A 23,397-nucleotide genomic window follows, 5' to 3' on the forward strand; every position below is an offset into this window, starting at 1 on the left:
CAGATACTTACAGTTACATACCAGATAATACCATACAGATACATATATCATCTACAGATACATACAGATACATACCAGATAATACCATACAGATACATATATCATCTACAGATACATACAGATATATACCAGATAATGCCATACAGATACATATATCATCTACAGATACATACAGATACATACCAGATAATACCATACAGATACATATATCATCTACAGATACATACAGATACCTACCAGATAATACCATACAGATACATATATCATCTACAGATACATACAGATACCTACCAGATAATACCATACAGATACATATATCATCTACAGATACATACAGCTACATACCAGATAATACCATACAGATACATATATCATCTACAGATACATATAGATACCTACCAGATAATACCATACAGATACATGCATGGTCTACAGATACATACAGTTACATACCAGATAATATCATACAGATACATATATCATCTACAGATACATACAGATACATACCAGATAATACCATACAGATACATATATCATCTACAGATATATATAGATACCTACCAGATAATACCATACAGATACATGCATGGTCTACAGATACATACAGTTACATACCAGATAATATCATACAGATACATATATCATCTACAGATACATACAGATACATACCAGATAATACCATACAGATACATATATCATCTACAGATACATACAGATACCTACCGTTTAATACCATACAGATACATATATCATCTACAGATACATACAGATACCTACCAGATAATACCATACAGATACATATATCATCTACAGATACATACAGATTCATACCAGATAATAGCATACAGATACATATATTATCTACAGATACATACAGATACATACCAGATAATACCATACAGATACATATATCATCTACAGATACATACAGCTACATACTAGATACATACCATACAGATACATGTATGGTCTACAGATAGAGTTACATACCAGATAATATCATACAGATACATATATCATCTACAGATACTTACAGTTACATACCAGATAATACCATACAGATACATATATCATCTACAGATACATACAGATACATACCAGATAATACCATACAGATACATATATCATCTACAGATACATACAGATACATGCCAGATAATACCATACAGATACATATATCATCTACAGATACATACAGATACATACCAGATAATACCATACAGATTCATATATCATCTACAGATACATACAGATACATACCAGATAATACCATACAGATACATATATCATCTACAGATACATACAGATACCTACCAGATAATACCATACAGACACATATATCATCTACAGATACATACAGATACATACCAGATAATACCATACAGATACATATATCATCTACAGATACATACAGATTCATACCAGATAATACCATACAGATACATATATCATCTACAGATACATATAGATACCTACCAGATAATGCCATACAGATACATGCATGGTCTACAGATACATACAGTTACATACCAGATAATATCATACAGATACATATATCATCTACAGATACATACAGATACATACCAGATAATACCATACAGATACATATATCATCTACAGATACATACAGTTACATACCAGATAATACCATACATATACATATATAATCTACAGATACATACAGATACCTACCAGATAATACCATACAGATACATATATCATCTACAGATACATACAGTTACATACCAGATAATACCATACAGATACATATATCATCTACAGATACATACAGCTACATACCAGATAATACCATACAGATACATATATCATCTACAGATACATATAGATACCTACCAGATAATACCGTACAGATACATGCATGGTCTACAGATACATACAGTTACATACCAGATAATATCATACAGATACATATATCATCTACAGATACATACAGATACATACCAGATAATACCATACAGATACATATATCATCTACAGATACATACAGTTACATACCAGATAATACCATACAGATACATATATCATCTACAGATACATACAGATACCTACCAGATAATACCATACAGATACATATATCATCTACAGATACATACAGTTACATACCAGATAATACCATACAGATACATACATCTACAGATACATACAGATACCTACCAGATAATACCATACAGATACATATATCATCTACAGATACATACAGATACATACGAGATAATACCATACAGATACATATATCATCTACAGATACATACAGTTACATACCAGATAATACCATACAGATACATATATCATCTACAGATACATACAGATACCTACCATATAATACCATACAGATACATATATCATCTACAGATACATACAGATACATACCAGATAATACCATACAGATACATATATCATCTACAGATACATATAGATACCTACCAGATAATACCATACAGATACATGCATGGTCTACAGATACATACAGTTACATACCAGATAATATCATACAGATACATATATCATCTACAGATACATACAGCTACATACCAGATAATACCATACAGATACATATATCATCTACAGATATATATAGATACCTACCAGATAATACCATACAGATACATGCATGGTCTACAGATACATACAGTTACATACCAGATAATATCATACAGATACATATATCATCTACAGATACATACAGATACATACCAGATAATACCATACAGATACATATATCATCTACAGATACATACAGATACCTACCGTTTAATACCATACAGATACATATATCATCTACAGATACATACAGATACCTACCAGATAATACCATACAGATACATATATCATCTACAGATACATACAGATTCATACCAGATAATACCATACAGATACATATATTATCTACAGATACATACAGATACATACCAGATAATACCATACAGATACATATATCATCTACAGATACATACAGCTACATACTAGATACATACCATACAGATACATGTATGGTCTACAGATACAGTTACATACCAGATAATATCATACAGATACATATATCATCTACAGATACTTACAGTTACATACCAGATAATACCATACAGATACATATATCATCTACAGATACATACAGATACATACCAGATAACACCATACAGATACATATATCATCTACAGATACATACAGATACATACCAGATAATACCATACAGATACATATATCATCTACAGATACATACAGATACATACCAGATAATACCATACAGATTCATATATCATCTACAGATACATACAGATACATACCAGATAATACCATACAGATACATATATCATCTACAGATACATACAGATACCTACCAGATAATACCATACAGACACATATATCATCTACAGATACATACAGATACATACCAGATAATACCATACAGATACATATATCATCTACAGATACATACAGCTACATACCAGATAATACCATACAGATACATATATCATCTACAGATACATATAGATACCTACCAGATAATGCCATACAGATACATGCATGGTCTACAGATACATACAGTTACATACCAGATAATATCATACAGATACATATATCATCTACAGATACATACAGATACATACCAGATAATACCATACAGATACATATATCATCTACAGATACATACAGTTACATACCAGATAATACCATACATATACATATATAATCTACAGATACATACAGATACCTACCAGATAATACCATACAGATACATATATCATCTACAGATACATACAGTTACATACCAGATAATACCATACAGATACATATATCATCTACAGATACATACAGCTACATACCAGATAATACCATACAGATACATATATCATCTACAGATACATATAGATACCTACCAGATAATACCGTACAGATACATGCATGGTCTACAGATACATACAGTTACATACCAGATAATATCATACAGATACATATATCATCTACAGATACATACAGATACATACCAGATAATACCATACAGATACATATATCATCTACAGATACATACAGTTACATACCAGATAATACCATACAGATACATATATCATCTACAGATACATACAGATACCTACCAGATAATACCATACAGATACATATATCATCTACAGATACATACAGTTACATACCAGATAATACCATACAGATACATACATCTACAGATACATACAGATACCTACCAGATAATACCATACAGATACATATATCATCTACAGATACATACAGATACATACGAGATAATACCATACAGATACATATATCATCTACAGATACATACACTTACATACCAGATAATACCATACAGATACATATATCATCTACAGATACATACAGATACCTACCAGATAATACCATACAGATACATATATCATCTACAGATACATACAGATACATACCAGATAATACCATACAGATACATATATCATCTACAGATACATACAGATACATACCAGATAAAACCATACAGATACATGCATGGTCTACAGATACATACAGTTACATACCAGATAATATCATACAGATACATATATCATCTACAGATACATACAGTTTCTACTGGGACACCTTGATAGGCCTCTACAGATGTCATCCAGCCTCGGAATGGAAACTTGTTGAATAGGGGGAGCTTGTACTCTGAAATTTTTTAAATACATCTGCTTTAACCTAACATTATTGGACTTCATTTGAATTTATCTACAATATATTCACTATTTTCATTCAGTTCTGCATATGAAGCATTGCAATTAATGTTATCAACATTTGTTTCTCATCTGAACCCTGACTATTTCATGCAATGAATTTGAAATTTTAAACACAGAAATTGCATACAACAAGTAAATTCACATATGAAAATTTATAATCATGCATGTGAAACTGAATGGGAAATCGAAAAGAAAAATAAATTCTCAGCAAGAAAAGTAACAAATAAACAAATATGCATTTTTAACAAGGTAAATGTTAAAACAATACCATGGTAAAAGAACCAGCAATAACAGTTTAAAGGTCACAGTTCCATTTCACTTTGACCCACTTTACCTCAGTCAACATTTTGCTGCTTGCACTGCTCTTTGTACACTGTCAAGTTAAAATTTTGCTGTAATAAAAATTCTTACAAACTTTCACTTACCAATATGCTCATATGCTGAGCTAATAAAGAAACTGAATGGAAACGCAAGAAAGAAATTTACAATCCAACGTTACATATTGCCACAGAAGCAGACAATTAGTATGGCCATTTACACGATTCTCAACATTGGCACTAACAGAGTCAATAAGTATTCTGCTTAATAGTGCTACGTATCAGACAGGGTGTACAGTTCCAATTTTTTATGGACCAGGACAAACAAAAACAAGGAAATCAATCACACAATATAGTGGGGATTGTATAAGTTAAAATACTTTAATAAAACTTATTCAACTTTGAACATGAACAGTTTTATACTTCAACAAGAAGTTGGGAGGAACGATAATGAAAACTAATTTTGTTCATCTTTTAATATTTATTTTGGTATCACAAATGCTAATTTTAAAAATTTAAGTTTAGGAATGTAAAGGTTAGCTTACAAGTTAGATGCAATGGGAATTTTTGATAATATCTATTAGGATGAAGCACTGGCAATATATAAACATATATACCCCTAATTGCAGAAAACTGTTACTTTATTACGATAACAGTTTTTTTCACTCTTATGATCACAAGGTTTACACTTAGATTTTCAGATTTTACCCTGTTTGTAATAACAGAGCATATTTTATTCCTGGTTTTGAAATCGTATGGAGAACCCTGATAAAAGTTTTGGTATTTGGTATTTTATCAGAGCATTAGAAAAAGTCCTGCAACTTAAAATTAAGTTCAATTCAAGTTTAATGACAAACAACAAGATTGTCAATGCATGAAAAGCCTGGGTAGTCAAATGACTGTCAATGCATGGAAAGCCTGGGTAGTCAAATGACTGTCAATGAATGGAAAGTCATGGTAGTCAAATGATTGTCAATGAATGGAAAGCCTGGGTAGTCAAATGACTGTCAATGAACGTAAAGCCTGGGTAGTCATATGATTGTCAATGCATGAAAAGCCTGGCTAGTCAAATGACTGTCAATGCATGGAAAGCCTGGGTAGTCAAATGACTGTCAATGAATGGAAAGTCACAGTAGTCAAATGATTGTCAATGAATGGAAAGCCTGGGTAGTCAAATGACTGTCAAAGAACGTAAAGCCTGGGTAGTCAAATGACTGTCAATGCATGGAAAGTCATGGTAGTCAAATGATTGTCAATGAATGGAAAGCCTGGGTAATCAAATGACTGTCAAAGAACGTAAAGCCTGGGTAGTCAAATGACTGTCAATGCATGGAAAGCTTGGGTAGTCAAATGACTGTCAATGAATGGAAAGCCTGGGCAGTCAAATGGCTGTCAATGAATGTAAAGCTGGGTAGTCAAATAACTCTCAATGCATGGAAAGCCTATATAGTCAAATGACTGTCCATGCATGGAAAGCCTGGGTAGTCAAATGATTGTCAATGAATGGAAAGCCACAGTAGTCAAATGACTATCAATGCATGGAAATCTTGGTTAGTCAAATGACTGTCAATGCATGGAAAGCCTGGTTAGTCAAATGACTGTCAATGAATGGAAAGCCTAGATAGTTAAATGAAGTCAATGTATGGAAAGCCTGGGTAGTCATATGATTGTCAATGCATGGAAAACATGGGTAGTCTAATGACTGTCAGTGCATGGAAAGCTTAGGTAGTCAAATGACTGTTAATGCATGGAAGCCTGGGTAGTCAAATGACAGTTAATGCATGGAAAGCTTGAATATTCAATTACAAATCTGAACCATTAGGCCTTCTGTTAGGTTTCAAAGTATCCACATGAAAAGCAAATGTTTTAGTAAATTGGATCTCTGGACACTGGGCTATAGGTATGGCCAACTGGATGGCTAGACTGGCTGGTCAGCATTACAGAATGATGAAATGGATCATGAGGATTTAAAAAAAACCTGGAGTTACAGGCCTGAAAGCAATGCTTATTGATGTGGGGGTCTTAGGCCTACTGGGCTGCCTACATATGTGGGTATGCTCCCCATAAGTTCCAAATTATTCACAGAAGTTTACAGTGAATGCAAGGGCAAAAACTCTCAAATTTAGCAACTGTGCCATCACTTCCTGTAGTACTAACAGCATCATGATGTTCCCAACTATGCTACCAAATAACACTGTCTTCAGGTGAAGGTTCAAGATATTGCACTTCTCCCTGCACAAAACTTCATATATTCTTTCTGAATGGATGTCTTGAAATAACAAAGATATTCATAGGATTCAGTACCAGATCAGAGGTGGGTGTTTCTGCCCCCCCCCTTTAAAAAAAACATAAACACATGCACACGAACATGCAGTCACTTGACTCTCGAAATCTGACCATCGTTTTATTCTTGCACATGTTTACTGGGTGCTTTTTCCACATGTTGAGTAAATAATAGACACAAACACCTTTGCTTTGGTGCCCTTTCAAGTAAAGTCAAGGCCCTGTTGAAATTTTAGGAAAAAATAAAAAACATGATTTGATCTGGCCTTGGGATTTTAGGTGTTCGTACATCTGGTGGCAAATAGCAGTGGTCAAAGGGAGATAATAGGTAAGAATTTCTTAGTTTAAGTGGTCAAAGGGAGGTAATAGGTAAGAATTACTTAGTTTAAGTGGTCAAAGGGAGGTAATAGATAAGAATTTCTTAGTTTAAGTGGTCAAAGGGAGGTAATAGGTAAGAATTTCTTACTTTAGTCTATATAGTATATAGACATAAAATGCAAAACTGTCATCTTTTCAGTACAGTTAGATTTGGGAGGTAGTAGAGTTTATTTTCTTAACTCAAAGTGAGCTGGAATGTATTCAAAGGAGATATCTGAACAAATGCAAGTTTTGAAAAATCTTTACTGGTACAAGAAAACATATGGATTATATGGATAAAGAAAAACTTAATGGATCAAGCATTAATTTGATATTTATATTCTTCATATTTATATTTCCTTATAATACAAAAGAAGAGTGATATATAAAATATTATATCAAATAAGGTATCAATATTTTGGTTTTTACTTAAAATCAGAACTGAAATGGGGAAAGCAAGTTTTTTAAACAAATAGTTTATACCAATTAAATATGCAAGACCCTAACTTATCATAAAATCTGGCATTAGCCGGAAGAAAAAAATACTTCAATTGTGGACTGGAGGACATCAAATGTTACTTACCACAGTTCGCCTCATCTTCACCCAGTAAGCAGTCTGATTCAGCATCACATTTCCAAAGAGATGAAATACACCTAAACCAAAACAATGATAATGCGTACAGGGATTAAATACACCTAAACCAAAACAATAATAATGTGTACAGGGATTAATTACACCTAAAGCAAAACAATAATAACATGTACAGGGATGAAATACACCTAAAGCAAAACAATAACAAGGTGTACAGGGATTAAATACACCTAAAGCAAAACAATAATAAGGTGTACAGGGATGAAATACACCTAAAGCAAAACAATAACAATGTGTACAGGGATTAAATACACCTAACGCAAAACAATAACAAGGTGTACAGGGATGAAATACACCTAAAGCAAAACAATAATAAGGTGTACAGGGATGAAATACACCTAAAACAAAACAATAATAATGTGTACAGGGATCAAATACACCTAAAGCAAAACAATAATAACATGTACAGGGATGAAATACACCTAAAGCAAAACAATAACAAGGTGTACAGGGATGAAATACACCTAAAGCAAAACAATAATAAGGTGTACAGGGATGAAATACACCTAAAACAAAACAATAACAAGGTTGTACAGGGATGAAATACACTTAACACAAAACAATAGTAATGTGTACAGGGATGAAATGCACTTAACGCAAAACAATAGTAATGTGTACAGGGATGAAATACACCTAAAGCAAAACAATAACAAGGTGTACAGGGATGAAATACACCTAAAGCAAAACAATAACAAGGTGTACAGGGATGAAATACACCTAGGGCAAAACAATAACAAGGTGTATAGGGATGAAATACACCTAGGGCAAATCAATAACAAGGTGTACAGGGATGAAATACACCTAGGGCAAAACAATAATAATGTATACAGGGATGAAATACACCTAAAACAAAACAATAATAATGTGTACAGGGATGAAATACACCTAAAGCAAAACAATAACAAGGTGTACAGGGATGAAATACACCTAGGGCAAAACAATAATAATGTGTACAGGGATGAAATACACCTAAAACAAAACAATAATAATGTGTACAGGGATGAAATACACCTAAAGCAAAACAATAATAAGGTGTACAGGGATGAAATACACTTAATGCAAAACAATAATAACATGTACAGGGATGAAATACACCTAAAACAAAACAATAATAACATGTACAGGGATGAAATACACCTAAAGCAAAACAATAATAAGGTGTACAGGGATGAAATACACTTAATGCAAAACAAAAATAACATGTACAGGGATGAAATACACTTAATGCAAAACAAAAATAATGTGTACAGGGATCAAATACACCTAAAGCAAAACAATAATAAGGTGTACAGGGATGAAATACACTTAATGCAAAACAAAAATAATGTGTACAGGGATGAAATACACTTAATGCAAAACAAAAATAATGTGTACAGGGATCAAATACACCTAAAGCAAAACAATAACAAGGTGTACAGGGATGAAATACACCTAAAGCAAAACAATAATAACATGTACAGGGATGAAATACACCTAGGGCAAAACAATAACAAGGTGTACAGGGATGAAATACACCTAAAGCAAAACAATAACAAGGTGTACAGGGATGAAATACACCTAAAGCAAAACAATAACAAGGTGTACAGGGATGAAATACACCTAAAGCAAAACAATAATAAGGTGTACAGGGATGAAATACACTTAATGCAAAACAATAGTAATGTGTACAGGGATCAAATACACCTAAAGCAAAACAATAATAAGGTGTACAGGGATGAAATACACTTAATGCAAAACAAAAATAATGTGTACAGGGATCAAATACACCTAAAGCAAAACAATAATAAGGTGTACAGGGATGAAATACACTTAATGCAAAACAATAGTAATGTGTACAGGGATGAAATACACCTAAAGCAAAACAATAATAAGGTGTACAGGGATGAAATACACTTAATGCAAAACAAAAATAATGTGTACAGGGATCAAATACACCTAAAGCAAAACAATAATAACGTGTACAGGGATGAAATACACCTAAACCAAAACAATAATAAGGTGTACAGGGATGAAATACACTTAATGCAAAACAAAAATAATGTGTACAGGGATCAAATACACCTAAAGCAAAACAATAATAACGTGTACAGGGATGAAATACACCTAAACCAAAACAATAATAAGGTGTACAGGGATGAAATGCACTTAATGCAAAACAATAATAACGTGTACAGGGATGAAATACACCTAAATGAAAACAGTAATAACGTGTACAGGGATGAAATACACCTAAACCAAAACAATAACAAGGTGTACAGGGATGAAATACACCTAAAGCAAAACAATAACAAGTGTACAGGGATGAAATACACCTAGGGCAAAACAATAATATGGTGTACAGGGACGAAATACACCTAATGCAAAACAATAACAAGGTGTACAGGGATGAAATACACCTAACACAAAACAATAATACTATGTATAGGGATGAAATACACCTAAAGCAAAACAATAATAAGGTGTACAGAGATGAAATACACCTAAAACAAAACAATAATAATGTGTACAGGGATGAAATACACCTAGGGCAAAACAATAATATGGTGTACAGGGATGAAATACACCTAGGGCAAAACAATAATAAGGTGTACAGGGATGAAATACACCTAAAGCAAAACAATAATAGTGTGTACAGTGATGAAATACACCTAGAGCAAAACAATAATATGGTGTGCAGGGATGAAATACACCTAAAACAAAACAATAACAAGGTGTACAGGGATGACATACACCTAACACAAAACAACAATAATGTGTACAGAGATGAAATTCACCTAGGGCAAAACAATAACAAGGTGTACAGGGATGAAATACACCGAGGGCAAAACAATAATATGGTGTACAGGGATGAAATACACCTAGGGCAAAACAATAATAAGGTGTACAGGGATGAAATACACATAAAGCAAAACAATAACAAGGTGTACAGGGATGAAATACACCTAACACAAAACAATAATAATGTGTATAGGGATGAAATACAACAAGGGCAAAACAATAATAATGTGTATATGGATGAAATACACCTAGGGCAAAACAATAATAAGGTGTACAGGAATGAAATACATCTAAAGCAAAACAATAACAATAGGTATATAGGCTACAAGTGAATAAACCAGTCATTATAGCAGCAATCCAGTTCAAGGAAACAGCAGTATTATTACAACAGCAGTTACTCAGACCATAATAACAAAAGCAAAGTATTTATTAATGGTAGCATAGAAAGAAGCAAATTATGTGAATTGTTTTCCTCTGCCTACAATGGCGAGGTTACAAAAGTTCAACTTTTTATAATGAAATCTGGCTTTGTCCTTACCAACAGAGCTGACATGGAAAGTAACCAGGTTGCAATGCCCTATCTCAATGGGCATGAGAGGAAAAGTGCAGAAAAGGGATAAAATCATAGAGTAGTGACCTTGACCTTAAAGATTACTGTGACACAAGAGTTGCTGTCAAACTGAGAACTGTAAGTATACCATGGTTCACCCCTGTACCTCACACAGCTTGTATGATATAATTCAGAAACAAAAGAAACCTTAAAATATTGTGATATGAGAATTCCACCTCAAATGTGCATGCAACACATCTTCAAGTGCTTTTATATATATATATATATATATATATATATATATATATATATATATATATATATATATATATATATATTTCAAGCTGGAAATATTGATCATAAACCAACTTAAACTTAGAAAGCAAAAAGATAAAAGTAACTGAAACCTAAATGTTGACACGATGACAGGACCCTCAATACTGTACACCTTTTAATGACAATATATAGTAATAGCAAGTTTCATCCCTTCACCTGAAATGTCGCTAAAATTGAGTGGAACAAATAAATTACCATACAAAACCATGACTCTGACCTTAAAGAAAAGACCCAATATGGTAAATACCACACCTGCTATTCATGACACACATGTACGCATTCACTAATATCAAACAACTCCAAATTTACAGAGTTGTAAAGAAAACTTAGTATTTATCCATGACCTTGATCTTGATGACACAACTCCAAGGTGGTTCATGACACATTTTCTCAAAGATAGTTTTTTTAAGAATACCAAGTTCCATCCCCTAATCTCAGAAAGCTCTGAAATTAAAGAGTGGATGTGCAGGTACCTATGAATGAATTTATATAGCACAGCAGCATCCTTCTCTGGCCCCTTGCTGGGCCCCTCTTTGTCTACCATGGTTTCTCTGGTCCCTTGCTGGGCCCCTCTTTGTCTACCATGGTTTCTCTGCCCAGACATCATGTCATTGCAGCTAATAAATGTTAATAAGCTTGTAACTAAATTTAGATATGTTGTCATTTTGACCAATCAGACGACTGAGTTGGATTAAGTGATCAAACATTGTGTCAGTTAGGGCATCAGTCATATAGCAACTGGGATACCTGTAGAGATGCATTCCTTTCAGTGTAGATGCTCATGCATTTAATCTTTAACATTATTTGTGGAAAGAAAATAGATTTAGGTTCTTGGCATCAAACTATTCTTCTGGATTTGTGCTGGATTTGAATCAGTCTACACTGGAATAACGTTTATAACATGGCTAACAGGAATTGCTGAGGCGGCCATTACAGTAGAGTCGACCCTCTTGCTCACCCAGGCTAGCCATCAACGGCCAAATATGACTATGACTAGACACTACTAGTCTCTGCCCAAACTTAGACAAAAACTTTCTAGACAAAGCATTAATTTCAGTAAGGGTAAAGGAAATGTGTAATTCGTTTTTCTTTTTTATCACGGGATGTAGCAGCAGCATTTATATGGATAGTCAGTCTATTCTCAGAACAGACAAATTTGCCCATGTGCTACAGGAAGTACCTTCCACAGATTTACATTTACACGGTGGTGGCATTGCAAAATACGGTGGCTACATTAGCCAAAAGTATTGAATTATTGCCTGACTCTGGAATATTGGCACGAGGGAAGCATGGATCCATCAGACATGCTATTCTTTAGGAATGCAGAATCATTGCTGCCAGATGACACTGTCTTTGACAACAATGCAGCGCTAAGGGAAGACAACTTCCATCCCTTCTGTGAACATAATCATAGCCATTCATGGAGATGCATCCGAATCTTCACTAATAAATTCAAGAAGGTTCAGAGATTCTTCCAGCTCTCATCGTATATGTTTGGTTGGATGGATATCACTGGCTTAGGAACTCCTTTCCACCATATTGCGAGGTCACCTAGAATAATGGAGGCTGTTTTCACCTCGGCAGTCATAACTATTGATTGAAAATGTCTGGATGTGAAAAATTGCCAGGATTTCTGACCCAGCCTATGCAGAAGAAATCCCAGATTAGGTCCAAGAACTACCAACATTAACAGACAGAGAGTTATATTGTTTCATTTTACTATAAAGTGCTCTTTCCATGTTCAGTGGAAGCTTACTTGCACAGTTGGATACACTACATCAATTTAACCATATTAAAACTCCACAGCACTTTCCCTGTTTCAAGTACCAATTTGGCACTATTCATTTTGTATCTTTTTTCAAAACACTATGCACTATCTACCATATCTACCTTTGTCTTGGCTATTGGCTATGTGCACAAACTGAACAATATCCTTGATCTAACTAATTCCTTTCTTATTCCAAACTTCTGCAATTGCTTCATAAAATTTTACCACTACCAACTGATAATGTATTTTTTAAAAATTATTCCGGTCCTGCCATGATTCACTCACAATGCCTTCCATATGGTTCTATTTAAATCCATGTTTCAACTTGCATTTCAGGCATTCCTGTGAGTTGGGGAATGACAATTAGACAACCTGGTTGCAGAAACCCAAGCTTAACTTCAGTTCTCTCAGGTTCAGATCAGTCACAATGGTTTAGTTGTCAAGTTTACACATTACAACACTCCAAGGGTACCCTGTATTACCTTACGTGTCATGCTGCCCCCCCCCCCAATAAAAGACCAGAGCCCTGTCCATGTACTGCATCAATATTTACAACTGCTGGGTTGTCATTTGGACCCACTCTTCCTCACCTATAAAAAGGCTTGCCCATAACCAAGCAGGAGTTCAACCAGTCCTTGACCATAACCAAGCAGGAGTTCAACCAGTCCTTGCCCATAACTAAGCAGGAGTTCAACCAGTCCTTGCCCAATGCAATGTGGTTTTGATCCTTAATCATTCAAGACTCATAGCTTTAAGATTGGGGCAGCAATAGAGGGTGCTAAGCAGGGTCTATCAGACAGTCTTATCCTGGCCTTAGGTAGGTGGCAGTCAGATGTCTTTAAGAAATATATCTGCCTGAGTGATAGAATTTCTAGTTTGTAATTCAATACTGACTTCAGTTTTTCTATACATTACCATAGCACTTTCTACTGCCTGGTTCTGCTTTCCAATATTTTCTGCTTTCAGGTTTCATTGGTGCACAAATCCATACAGCCATCCACATCATACAGGCACTTCACTTCATATGGGTTCCATGGAGAGCACTTCACTTCATATGGGTTCTTTGGAGAGCACTTCACTTCACATGGGTTCTTTGAAGAGCACTTCACTTCATATGAGTTCATTGAAGATGTGACCATCTTTCAACACATTCTTCCAATGGCATTCTGTGACATGGAATATAAGCATTTATGGATATTGTATGCACAGTTCAGCAGTCTTGTGGGTGCACAGACTGATAGATCCATCCATATCATATGGCAGTGCACTTCATATGGGTTCCTTGGAGAGCACTCCATAATGGATTCATTGAAGATGTGACTATCTTACTACACTTCAATCTCCCACTGGCATTCTGTGACATGGAATACAAAGGATTCTGGGTATTGTGGGCACAGTTCAGCAGTCTCGTGGTTGTACAGACCGATAGAGCCAGCCTCACTTGTCGGTTCACACCTGTGTCTATCAATGCACTATTCTGCTTCTTTACTTAGTGATACCATCATCATGCCAGTCATTCATTTTCACATCCTATACTACATTTTCATTTCAGCTGTATCTTTTATTAGTGGACATGTGAATTCCTAACTGGTTATCTAATACATATTGATACCTTTAGGCACATCAAGATTATCAGGAAGTTTCAAACATATTTCATGCATTTTCCAAGTTATTGCATTCTCAATCATTATTATCTTTACTTATCCTTACATTTCCTAAAATTGGGGGCCTTCCTTACATTTCCTAAAACTGGCGGCCTTCGTTACAGTTGCACTGTTCCAAAGTCACAGGGCTCCCTTCACTTCGTTTGGGCCATTGCCAAGTTTCATGTATTTACAGCTTTGCTTTTGACCCCCAATTTGTGTCAGTACTTAAATGTACTCAACTATTATGCCCATATACTTCATTACCCACTTCCTATGGTGCATGTATGGAGTATCGGCTGATGGTTCATGTCATATTTAACCAAACACTTGCTGTTACACCCTAATCAATCAGGCTTTAGACAGAACCATTCCTGTGAGACTGCCTTGATCTCCCTAACTGATAAATGGCTTCAAGCACTTGACCAAGGTAGAATAATAGGAACTGTATTTGTAGATTTCAGGAAAGCTTTTGACATGGTGGATCATGAAATCCTTTTGAAGAAACTGAAAATCTACCAGTGTGATGAAAGAACAATTAGATGGTTTACTTCGTACTTAAATGAGAGAACACAACATGTTTACATAAATAATGTTCTGTCTGAACCTGAAACAATTAGACATGGAGTACCACAAAGCTCAATTCTAGGTCCACTACTATTCATTTTATTTATTAATGACCTACCACTTTTACTAAGAGACTCAATAACATCTACAGATCTCTATGCAGATGACACAACATTGTCAGACATCCAAAACACAAAACATGAGCTCGAAATTTCTTTACAGAATGCACTAAACAAACTGGAAAACTGGTGCACATGTAATGGCATGGTGGTAAATACTGGTAAAACTAAAATATTACTTATCTCAACATGGCAAAGAAGGACAAATCTTGATAGTGATGAACTATGTCTGACATGGAAGGATACAAATCTGCAAATAGTCTGTCATGATAGGCTACTTGGTGTTCTGGTAGATAATAACCTATCATGGACTGAACATATCAAACATACCAGTAAAAAAGTCAATTCAAGTTTATGGCTTCTCAGTAGGATAAGACATTTTCTCCCTGAAAGGCACAGGAAACTATTTTATAACAGTTACATACAACCCTATTTGGACTACTGTAGTACAGTATGGGGTAATTCAAATGATAAAAACATAGCAAAGCTGGCACATCTTCAAAAAAGAGCATTTGGGCTAATATCAATCCAGAAAGAAAGCAAGGAAAGTTTAGCTGGAAGGTTAAAAATATTACCTATTAAAGACCGAATCTGTTTGAGAAAAGCCAAATTAATGTACAGGATATCTCAGAATAGTGCTCCTGAATATTTACAATCACTATTCCAGTATAGGCTACCTGGTAATACTCCCCACCTGCAATCCATGTCAACCAAACAGTATAAAATTCCCAAACCAAATAAGGAGTTATTTAAAAAAAAGTTTCCAATACTCTGGAACTCTGCTCTGGAATAGTATTCCAGCTGAGATTAGAAATGCCCACTCTATTTCCTTCTTCCAAACCCAATATATCCAGTGGCTTCAGAGATGCAGCTTAAATAAATGAATTCCTTTGTATGAGGGCCTCAAGGTAGATTAGTTTTTAGCTAATTGTGTTACCCTCTTTAAATAAGGTCATTATTATTATTATCATAGCAATCCTCAGGATCAGACTTCTCATGTTATCATTGTCCCTATAGCTCATATCAGCCACTTGCGGCTCTACAAACAGGTGTCAGACATTCTTCACAACCCTACAAACTCCCCCAAATCTCTCTTTCTGAGGTATTCCTATATAAAAATTCAGAGCTTGGCTGGTGCAGTGAGCTGTGACAGGATTTGTCTCCAATTATGCCAAAGATTATTTAAATTTACAATAATGTTTATACTGAACCTATGTATTGTGTGTTATTTAAATGGTACCAACTAAAGATAAGGTATGAAAAATGTCAAAATGAAGAATTGTGCAAAATATTTAGTAAGATAAACACTTCCAAATAAATGTAAACATGAAGGACAATGTAAGATACTGAACGTAAAATTGTTACCATTCTGTAAAATGCATAGAATATAAAAGATACAAGATAACGCATGTCAAGTCCTTAAAACATATGGTCAAATAAACGTCATTTGCTGAAAAACAATTTTATATTTTCTTTGGAGGCACATCATACAGTTTCTTTATTTCTTCATACAGTTCACATCAAAATGTGGAGTCTGTCTCACAAGGTGGAAGCCAACACACTTGACAAGGCACATCAAAATGCTGAGTCTGTCTCACAAGGTGGAAGCCAACACACTTGACAAGGCACATCAAAATGCTGAGTCTGTCTCACAGGGTGGAAGCCAACACACTTGACAGGAATGTGTTTCACTGTCAGTGGACACTAGCATGATATACTCTGGTCAGGATCCACCATGCACGAGTCAGGCATGTGTGTCAAATACATGATCAGCATAATATCACTTATTATCTGTCAACTGTTCTATACAAGAGATGCCCCTCTCCAACAGCCGTTTTGATGTTATTAAGTCAGTCTGTGGAGTTTTCATTCCACAAATTTTGCCAAGTATCACAAACATATTGCTTTATACAATATCTGAAGCCAGTGTATGAAATCTTCCATTCTGAGATAGGTGGCTGCAGGCAGCTTCATCTGTTTTATCTCACCTTTCAATACCCTTAGTATCAATATGACTTGGCAGCCAACAGTAACAAAACTTTTTGTATGAGTACATCATATTTCTGTAACATCTGGGATATCAATGGGTTATCAGTTTTGAGGTTTTGTACGGCTTTCAATATGGAAAAGGAATCCAAAAAGATGATGAAGTTTGATTTCTGAAAGGCTTCAATGTATTTCAAAGTTCTGAGTATGGATATTTTCAACATTAAAATTTAGGCTTTATCTGGTAACAGGACTGAGATAGTTCTATGGGGTGATGCAATTTCAGCTCCAACTTTATCTCTATCTTTTGAACAATCTGCATACAGGGATGTATGGCTATTACATTTTATTACATTCACTCTGAATAAGGTGAAGATTTGCTGATGGCTCTTTGGAGTGGATGTACAAGTTCGACAGAAAGATTAAAATATTTATCCATGACCTTGACCTTTATGACAAATGCAGAACTAAACATACCTTCTATAATAATGCATACAAAACTAAACAAGGTATACTTAAACTCAAATGGTTCTAAAGTTATATAACTAAAAGGACAGTGTGCTGCAAAATAAAAATATTGATATTTGCCCTTGACTTTTGAAAAAAGAAACCTTATTGTGGCATTGAACACACACTGTAATGATAATGTCTATGAGTATACAAATTTTCATCCATTTATCTTATATGGCTCTAAAGTTATAAAGCAGAAGAAAAAATGAAAACTTAAAATATTCAGTTGTGACCTTGACCTTGAAGATTAGACCCCCCAATGAAGTAGATGATGTTTAAAGTATACTAAATTTCATCCCTTAATCTCAAATGGTTTTAAAATTACTGAGCAAAGATGTCATGGAAAACAATAGATACTGAACTGTAACCTTGACCTTGAAATATAGCACCCCTAATGTGATATGCAACACACCTTCTAGTGATGATGTACCATGCTTTATCAATAAATTTTGAACAGCTTTAAAATAATTGAGCAGAAGGAAAAGTGTCATGGACACTTAGATGGTCAGTAGAATCACTTGATGCAAAAAATACTGGTTTCAAACTTCATGTTTTCCTCAAGCTCCACACACATTAAATATCTGCATCCCAAGGACTTCTTTCCCCTTCTAAATGAGAAACCGACCCTTTTTTAAAATATTCTTGTTACATGTATATATTTCAAATGTTAACCTCAAGGGAAGCCATATTTTGACAAGAAAGAGAAAATATTCCATGCATTTCATATCTCTTGTAGGTGCTGGCAACATATATATGAAATATGGTCATTTGCACTTTAAGAGGTCCACAAGTTATTTGGAGAAACTAGATTATATTTTATTGTCATCATCTTTTGACCAAACTGGAAAAGTATAGAACTTACTTGTCATCACTTGAGCAGAAGAATTTGTTTGGACCACACATATTATCTGGGGCTGAAATGATAGAGCAAATTTGATTTCCACTATTGTTAGTCCTCCGAACATTAGATTACACATCTAAACAAAAATTGCACAACTTGTTGGTTGTCAGATACATATTTGTCGCAGGAAATTATTTTTGTGACCTTCAAGTAATTTCCCTGTAGTGAAATTTAATAATACCATTGCTAATAACTTCAGATCAAATGTGACCCTAACCCTATATCACAAGATTATTCACACACACATTAACAAATGATTGTATATTCAGACACAAATTTTACAGGATATATTCTCCTTATGCAGGTGATCTAACCCTTCAGTAATCTATCTAGTGATTAACAAGGCAATCTGCAGGGAGTCAGCTTAGGCAAAGTGGAGGAACATAAACAATATCTGTGGTCATAGACATTTTCCACCATTTAAAGGAACATAAACAATATCTGTGGTCATAGACATTTTCCACTATTTAAAGGAACATAAACAATATCTGTGGTCATAGACATTTTCCACTATTTAAAGGAACATAAACAATATCTGTGGTCATAGACATTTTCCACTATTTAAAGGAACATAAACAATATCTGTGGTCATAGACATTTTCCACCATTTAAAGGAACATAAACAATATCTGTGGTCATAGACATTTTCTACCATTTAAAGGAACATAAACAATATCTGTGGTCATAGACATTTTCCACTATTTAAAGGAACATAAACAATATCTGTGGTCATAGACATTTTCCACTATTTAAAGGAACATAAACAATATCTGTGGTCATAGACATTTTCCACTATTTAAAGGAACATAAACAATATCTGTGGTCATAGACATTTTCCACCATTTAAAGGAACATAAACAATATCTGTGGTCATAGACATTTTCCACCATTTAAAGGAACATAAACAATATCTGTGGTCATAGACATTTTCCACCATTTAAAGGAACATAAACAATATCTGTGGTCATAGACATTTTCCACTATTTAAAGGAACATAAACAATATCTGTGGTCATAGACATTTTCCACTATTTAAAGGAACATAAACAATATCTGTGGTCATAGACATTTTCCACCATTTAAAGGAACATAAACAATATCTGTGGTCATAGACATTTTCCACAATTAAAGGAACATAAACAATATCTGTGGTCATAGACATTTTCCACTATTTAAAGGAACATAAACAATATCTGTGGTCATAGACATTTTCCACCATTTAAAGGAACATAAACAATATCTGTGGTCATAGACATTTTCTACCATTTAAAGGAACATAAACAATATCTGTGGTCATAGACATTTTCCACTATTTAAAGGAACATAAACAATATCTGTGGTCATAGACATTTTCCACTATTTAAAGGAACATAAACAATATCTGTGGCCATAGACATTTTCCACTATTTAAAGGAACATAAACAATATCTGTGGTCATAGACATTTTCCACTATTTAAAGGAACATAAACAATATCTGTGGTCATAGACATTTTCCACTATTTAAAGGAACATAAACAACATCTGTGGTCATAGACATTTTCCACTATTTAAAGGAACATAAACAACATCTGTGGTCATAGACATTTTCCACTATTTAAAGGAACATAAACAATATCTGTGGTCATAGACATTTTCCACTATTTAAAGGAACATAAACAATATCTGTGGTCATAGACATTTTCCACTATTTAAAGGAACATAAACAATATCTGTAGTCATAGATATTTTTCACTATTTAAAGGAACATAAACAATATCTGTGGTCATAGACATTTTCCACTATTTAAAGGAACATAAACAATATCTGTGGTCATAGACATTTTCCACTATTTAAAGGAACATAAACAATATCTGTGGTCATAGACATTTTCCACCATTTAAAGGAACATAATATCTGTGGTCATAGACATTTTCCACTATTTAAAGGAACATAAACAATATCTGTGGTCATAGACATTTTCCACCATTTAAAGGAACAGTGTCAGCATCATGATTGGAGAATGTAGAAATTTGGCCTCAAGATTGATTTGAAAATCCATGACTTTGAATTCAAGTTTCCAGAGATACCCAACAAGAGCATCCACTTTAAATCTTTTTATGGTAATCTATTGATTTATTTTGGGAAATGCCATCTTTAGACAGATGATGTTACACAGACAGCCACAAAATGAAAACAGTAACATCCCCAAAATAATTTTAAAAATTTATGAGTCTGACATTAGTACAGCTTTCACTCTTTATAACACTAGTCAGGATCCATGACAACTGACCATGTTATGCATTGAAACACTTTATACTGAGTACAATGATATATCAAGAACATCATAATATATGGAACCACAGTATAGCGGGCAATATCAGAATTTTGTGAAATAATGTTTTGAAAATGAGATGAAGATATAAGATAAAGTTTCACCATTTTTTCCTTCAACCTTTACTGCTATACATTGGTATGATTTTGGTCCTGGGGTCCTTAGTAGTACCTCATTATATCTAAAATAACATTTTAATGAGGTATGTTATAATGGGGGAGAGCTGTAGACTTTTATTAATCAACAACAATGAAGATAAGCTAAAATAATTTAACCGACTTTAAATGTACTACCTACTTTTGCGTAAATATTTTTAATGACAATCACTCTTTGATAATGAGAAATATTGTTACAAATCTAAGAAACACAGGCACACATGCGTAGAAAGAGGAAGAGTGATATTTTTGCATTATTATCCTTCTGCATGAACTTAGCTACAATGCAAATTCATGTTCTTTCTACTGGTACATGGGTTTAGCTACAATGAAAATCCATTTTCTTTCTGTTGGTACATGGGTTTAGCTACAATGCAAATTAATGCTCTTTCTATTGGTACATGCAAATTCATGTTCTTTCTATTGGTACACGAGTTTAGCTACAATGCAAATTCATGTTTTTTCTATTGGTACATGAGTTTAGCTACAATGCAAATTCATTTTCTTTCTATTGGTACAAGAGCTTAATGACAATGCAAATTCATGTTCTTTCCATTGGTACATGACGACATCTGATGATGATAATACAAACCAATTTTCATAACAATCCACTATAAGCTGCAGGAGTAGCTGCATTCATAAACGTTTGTCATACATTGAATCCAGTCATTGTCACAGGGCAATAAGTCTTAAAAAAATTCATAGGAGCACAAAGATTTGCCAATATATGTATAATAATGGTAACAAAGATATTTGCTGTTATGTGCATTTCAGCTGATTACCAGAATATTTAACAAGTTTTATGGCAATCCATCAAAATCTGCAGGACAAGCTGCACTAATGAGTGCCAGGCGGAAGGATGGACAGATGGGAAAATGGATGGACTGGCTCAATGATTGCCAAATACAGCCACCTTTACAAATGTGTAATATAACAATGCAAGATGACACAACTTAAAGCCTTTATTTGTGTCTAAAGCCAATACCTATTAAAGGTGTGAAATGTACAGCAGTAAGACGACAAATATGCATAGGGTGATATCAAACATAAATCTTAATAGACTGTTTTACTGATGAAGAATCATTTCCAAACAAGAGAAGTTGATGGAATTTATCAGCCAATAATGGGGATTAATTTGAATGTTGTTCTAAACTACCTCATCCATAATATACACTCGACTGTGACAAAAAAGCAAATTTAATGTCTGTTGTTGTTGTTGTCATAGGGTTTAACGCCATTTTTCAGCACAAGATAGGTTATACATGGTGGTTGGTATAAATAGTGGAGGAAGAACCCAGGAAAACCCGGAAGAACCACCAACCCACAAGAAGCTACTGGCAAGCTTTCTCACATACCCACATTGGCCGAGCCCAAGACTCGAACCCACACTGACAGAGGTGAGACAGCAGTAATCCATAACA

At 34.2% G+C, this 23,397-nt stretch overlaps 1 protein-coding gene across 1 annotated transcript in view; it reads right to left on the reverse strand.

Annotated features, from left to right (window-relative positions):
* LOC149806187 (neurotrypsin-like) overlaps positions 1-23,397 on the reverse strand; it is a 110,479-nt gene that overhangs the window by 62,244 nt on the left and 24,838 nt on the right. The window contains exons 10-12 of the mRNA XM_089951098.1: positions 19,472-19,523; positions 8,284-8,354; positions 4,590-4,675 (exon numbers count right to left, since the gene is read on the reverse strand). Coding sequence (XP_089807224.1) covers positions 4,590-4,675; positions 8,284-8,354; positions 19,472-19,523 — 209 coding nt within the window. The remainder of the gene's footprint in view (positions 1-4,589; positions 4,676-8,283; positions 8,355-19,471; positions 19,524-23,397) is intronic.

The sequence above is a fragment of the Sinohyriopsis cumingii genome, chromosome 2, assembly GCF_028554795.1.
Source record: "Sinohyriopsis cumingii isolate HCF-2022 chromosome 2, ASM2855479v2, whole genome shotgun sequence".
NCBI classification, from domain to species: Eukaryota; Metazoa; Mollusca; class Bivalvia; order Unionida; family Unionidae; genus Sinohyriopsis; species Sinohyriopsis cumingii.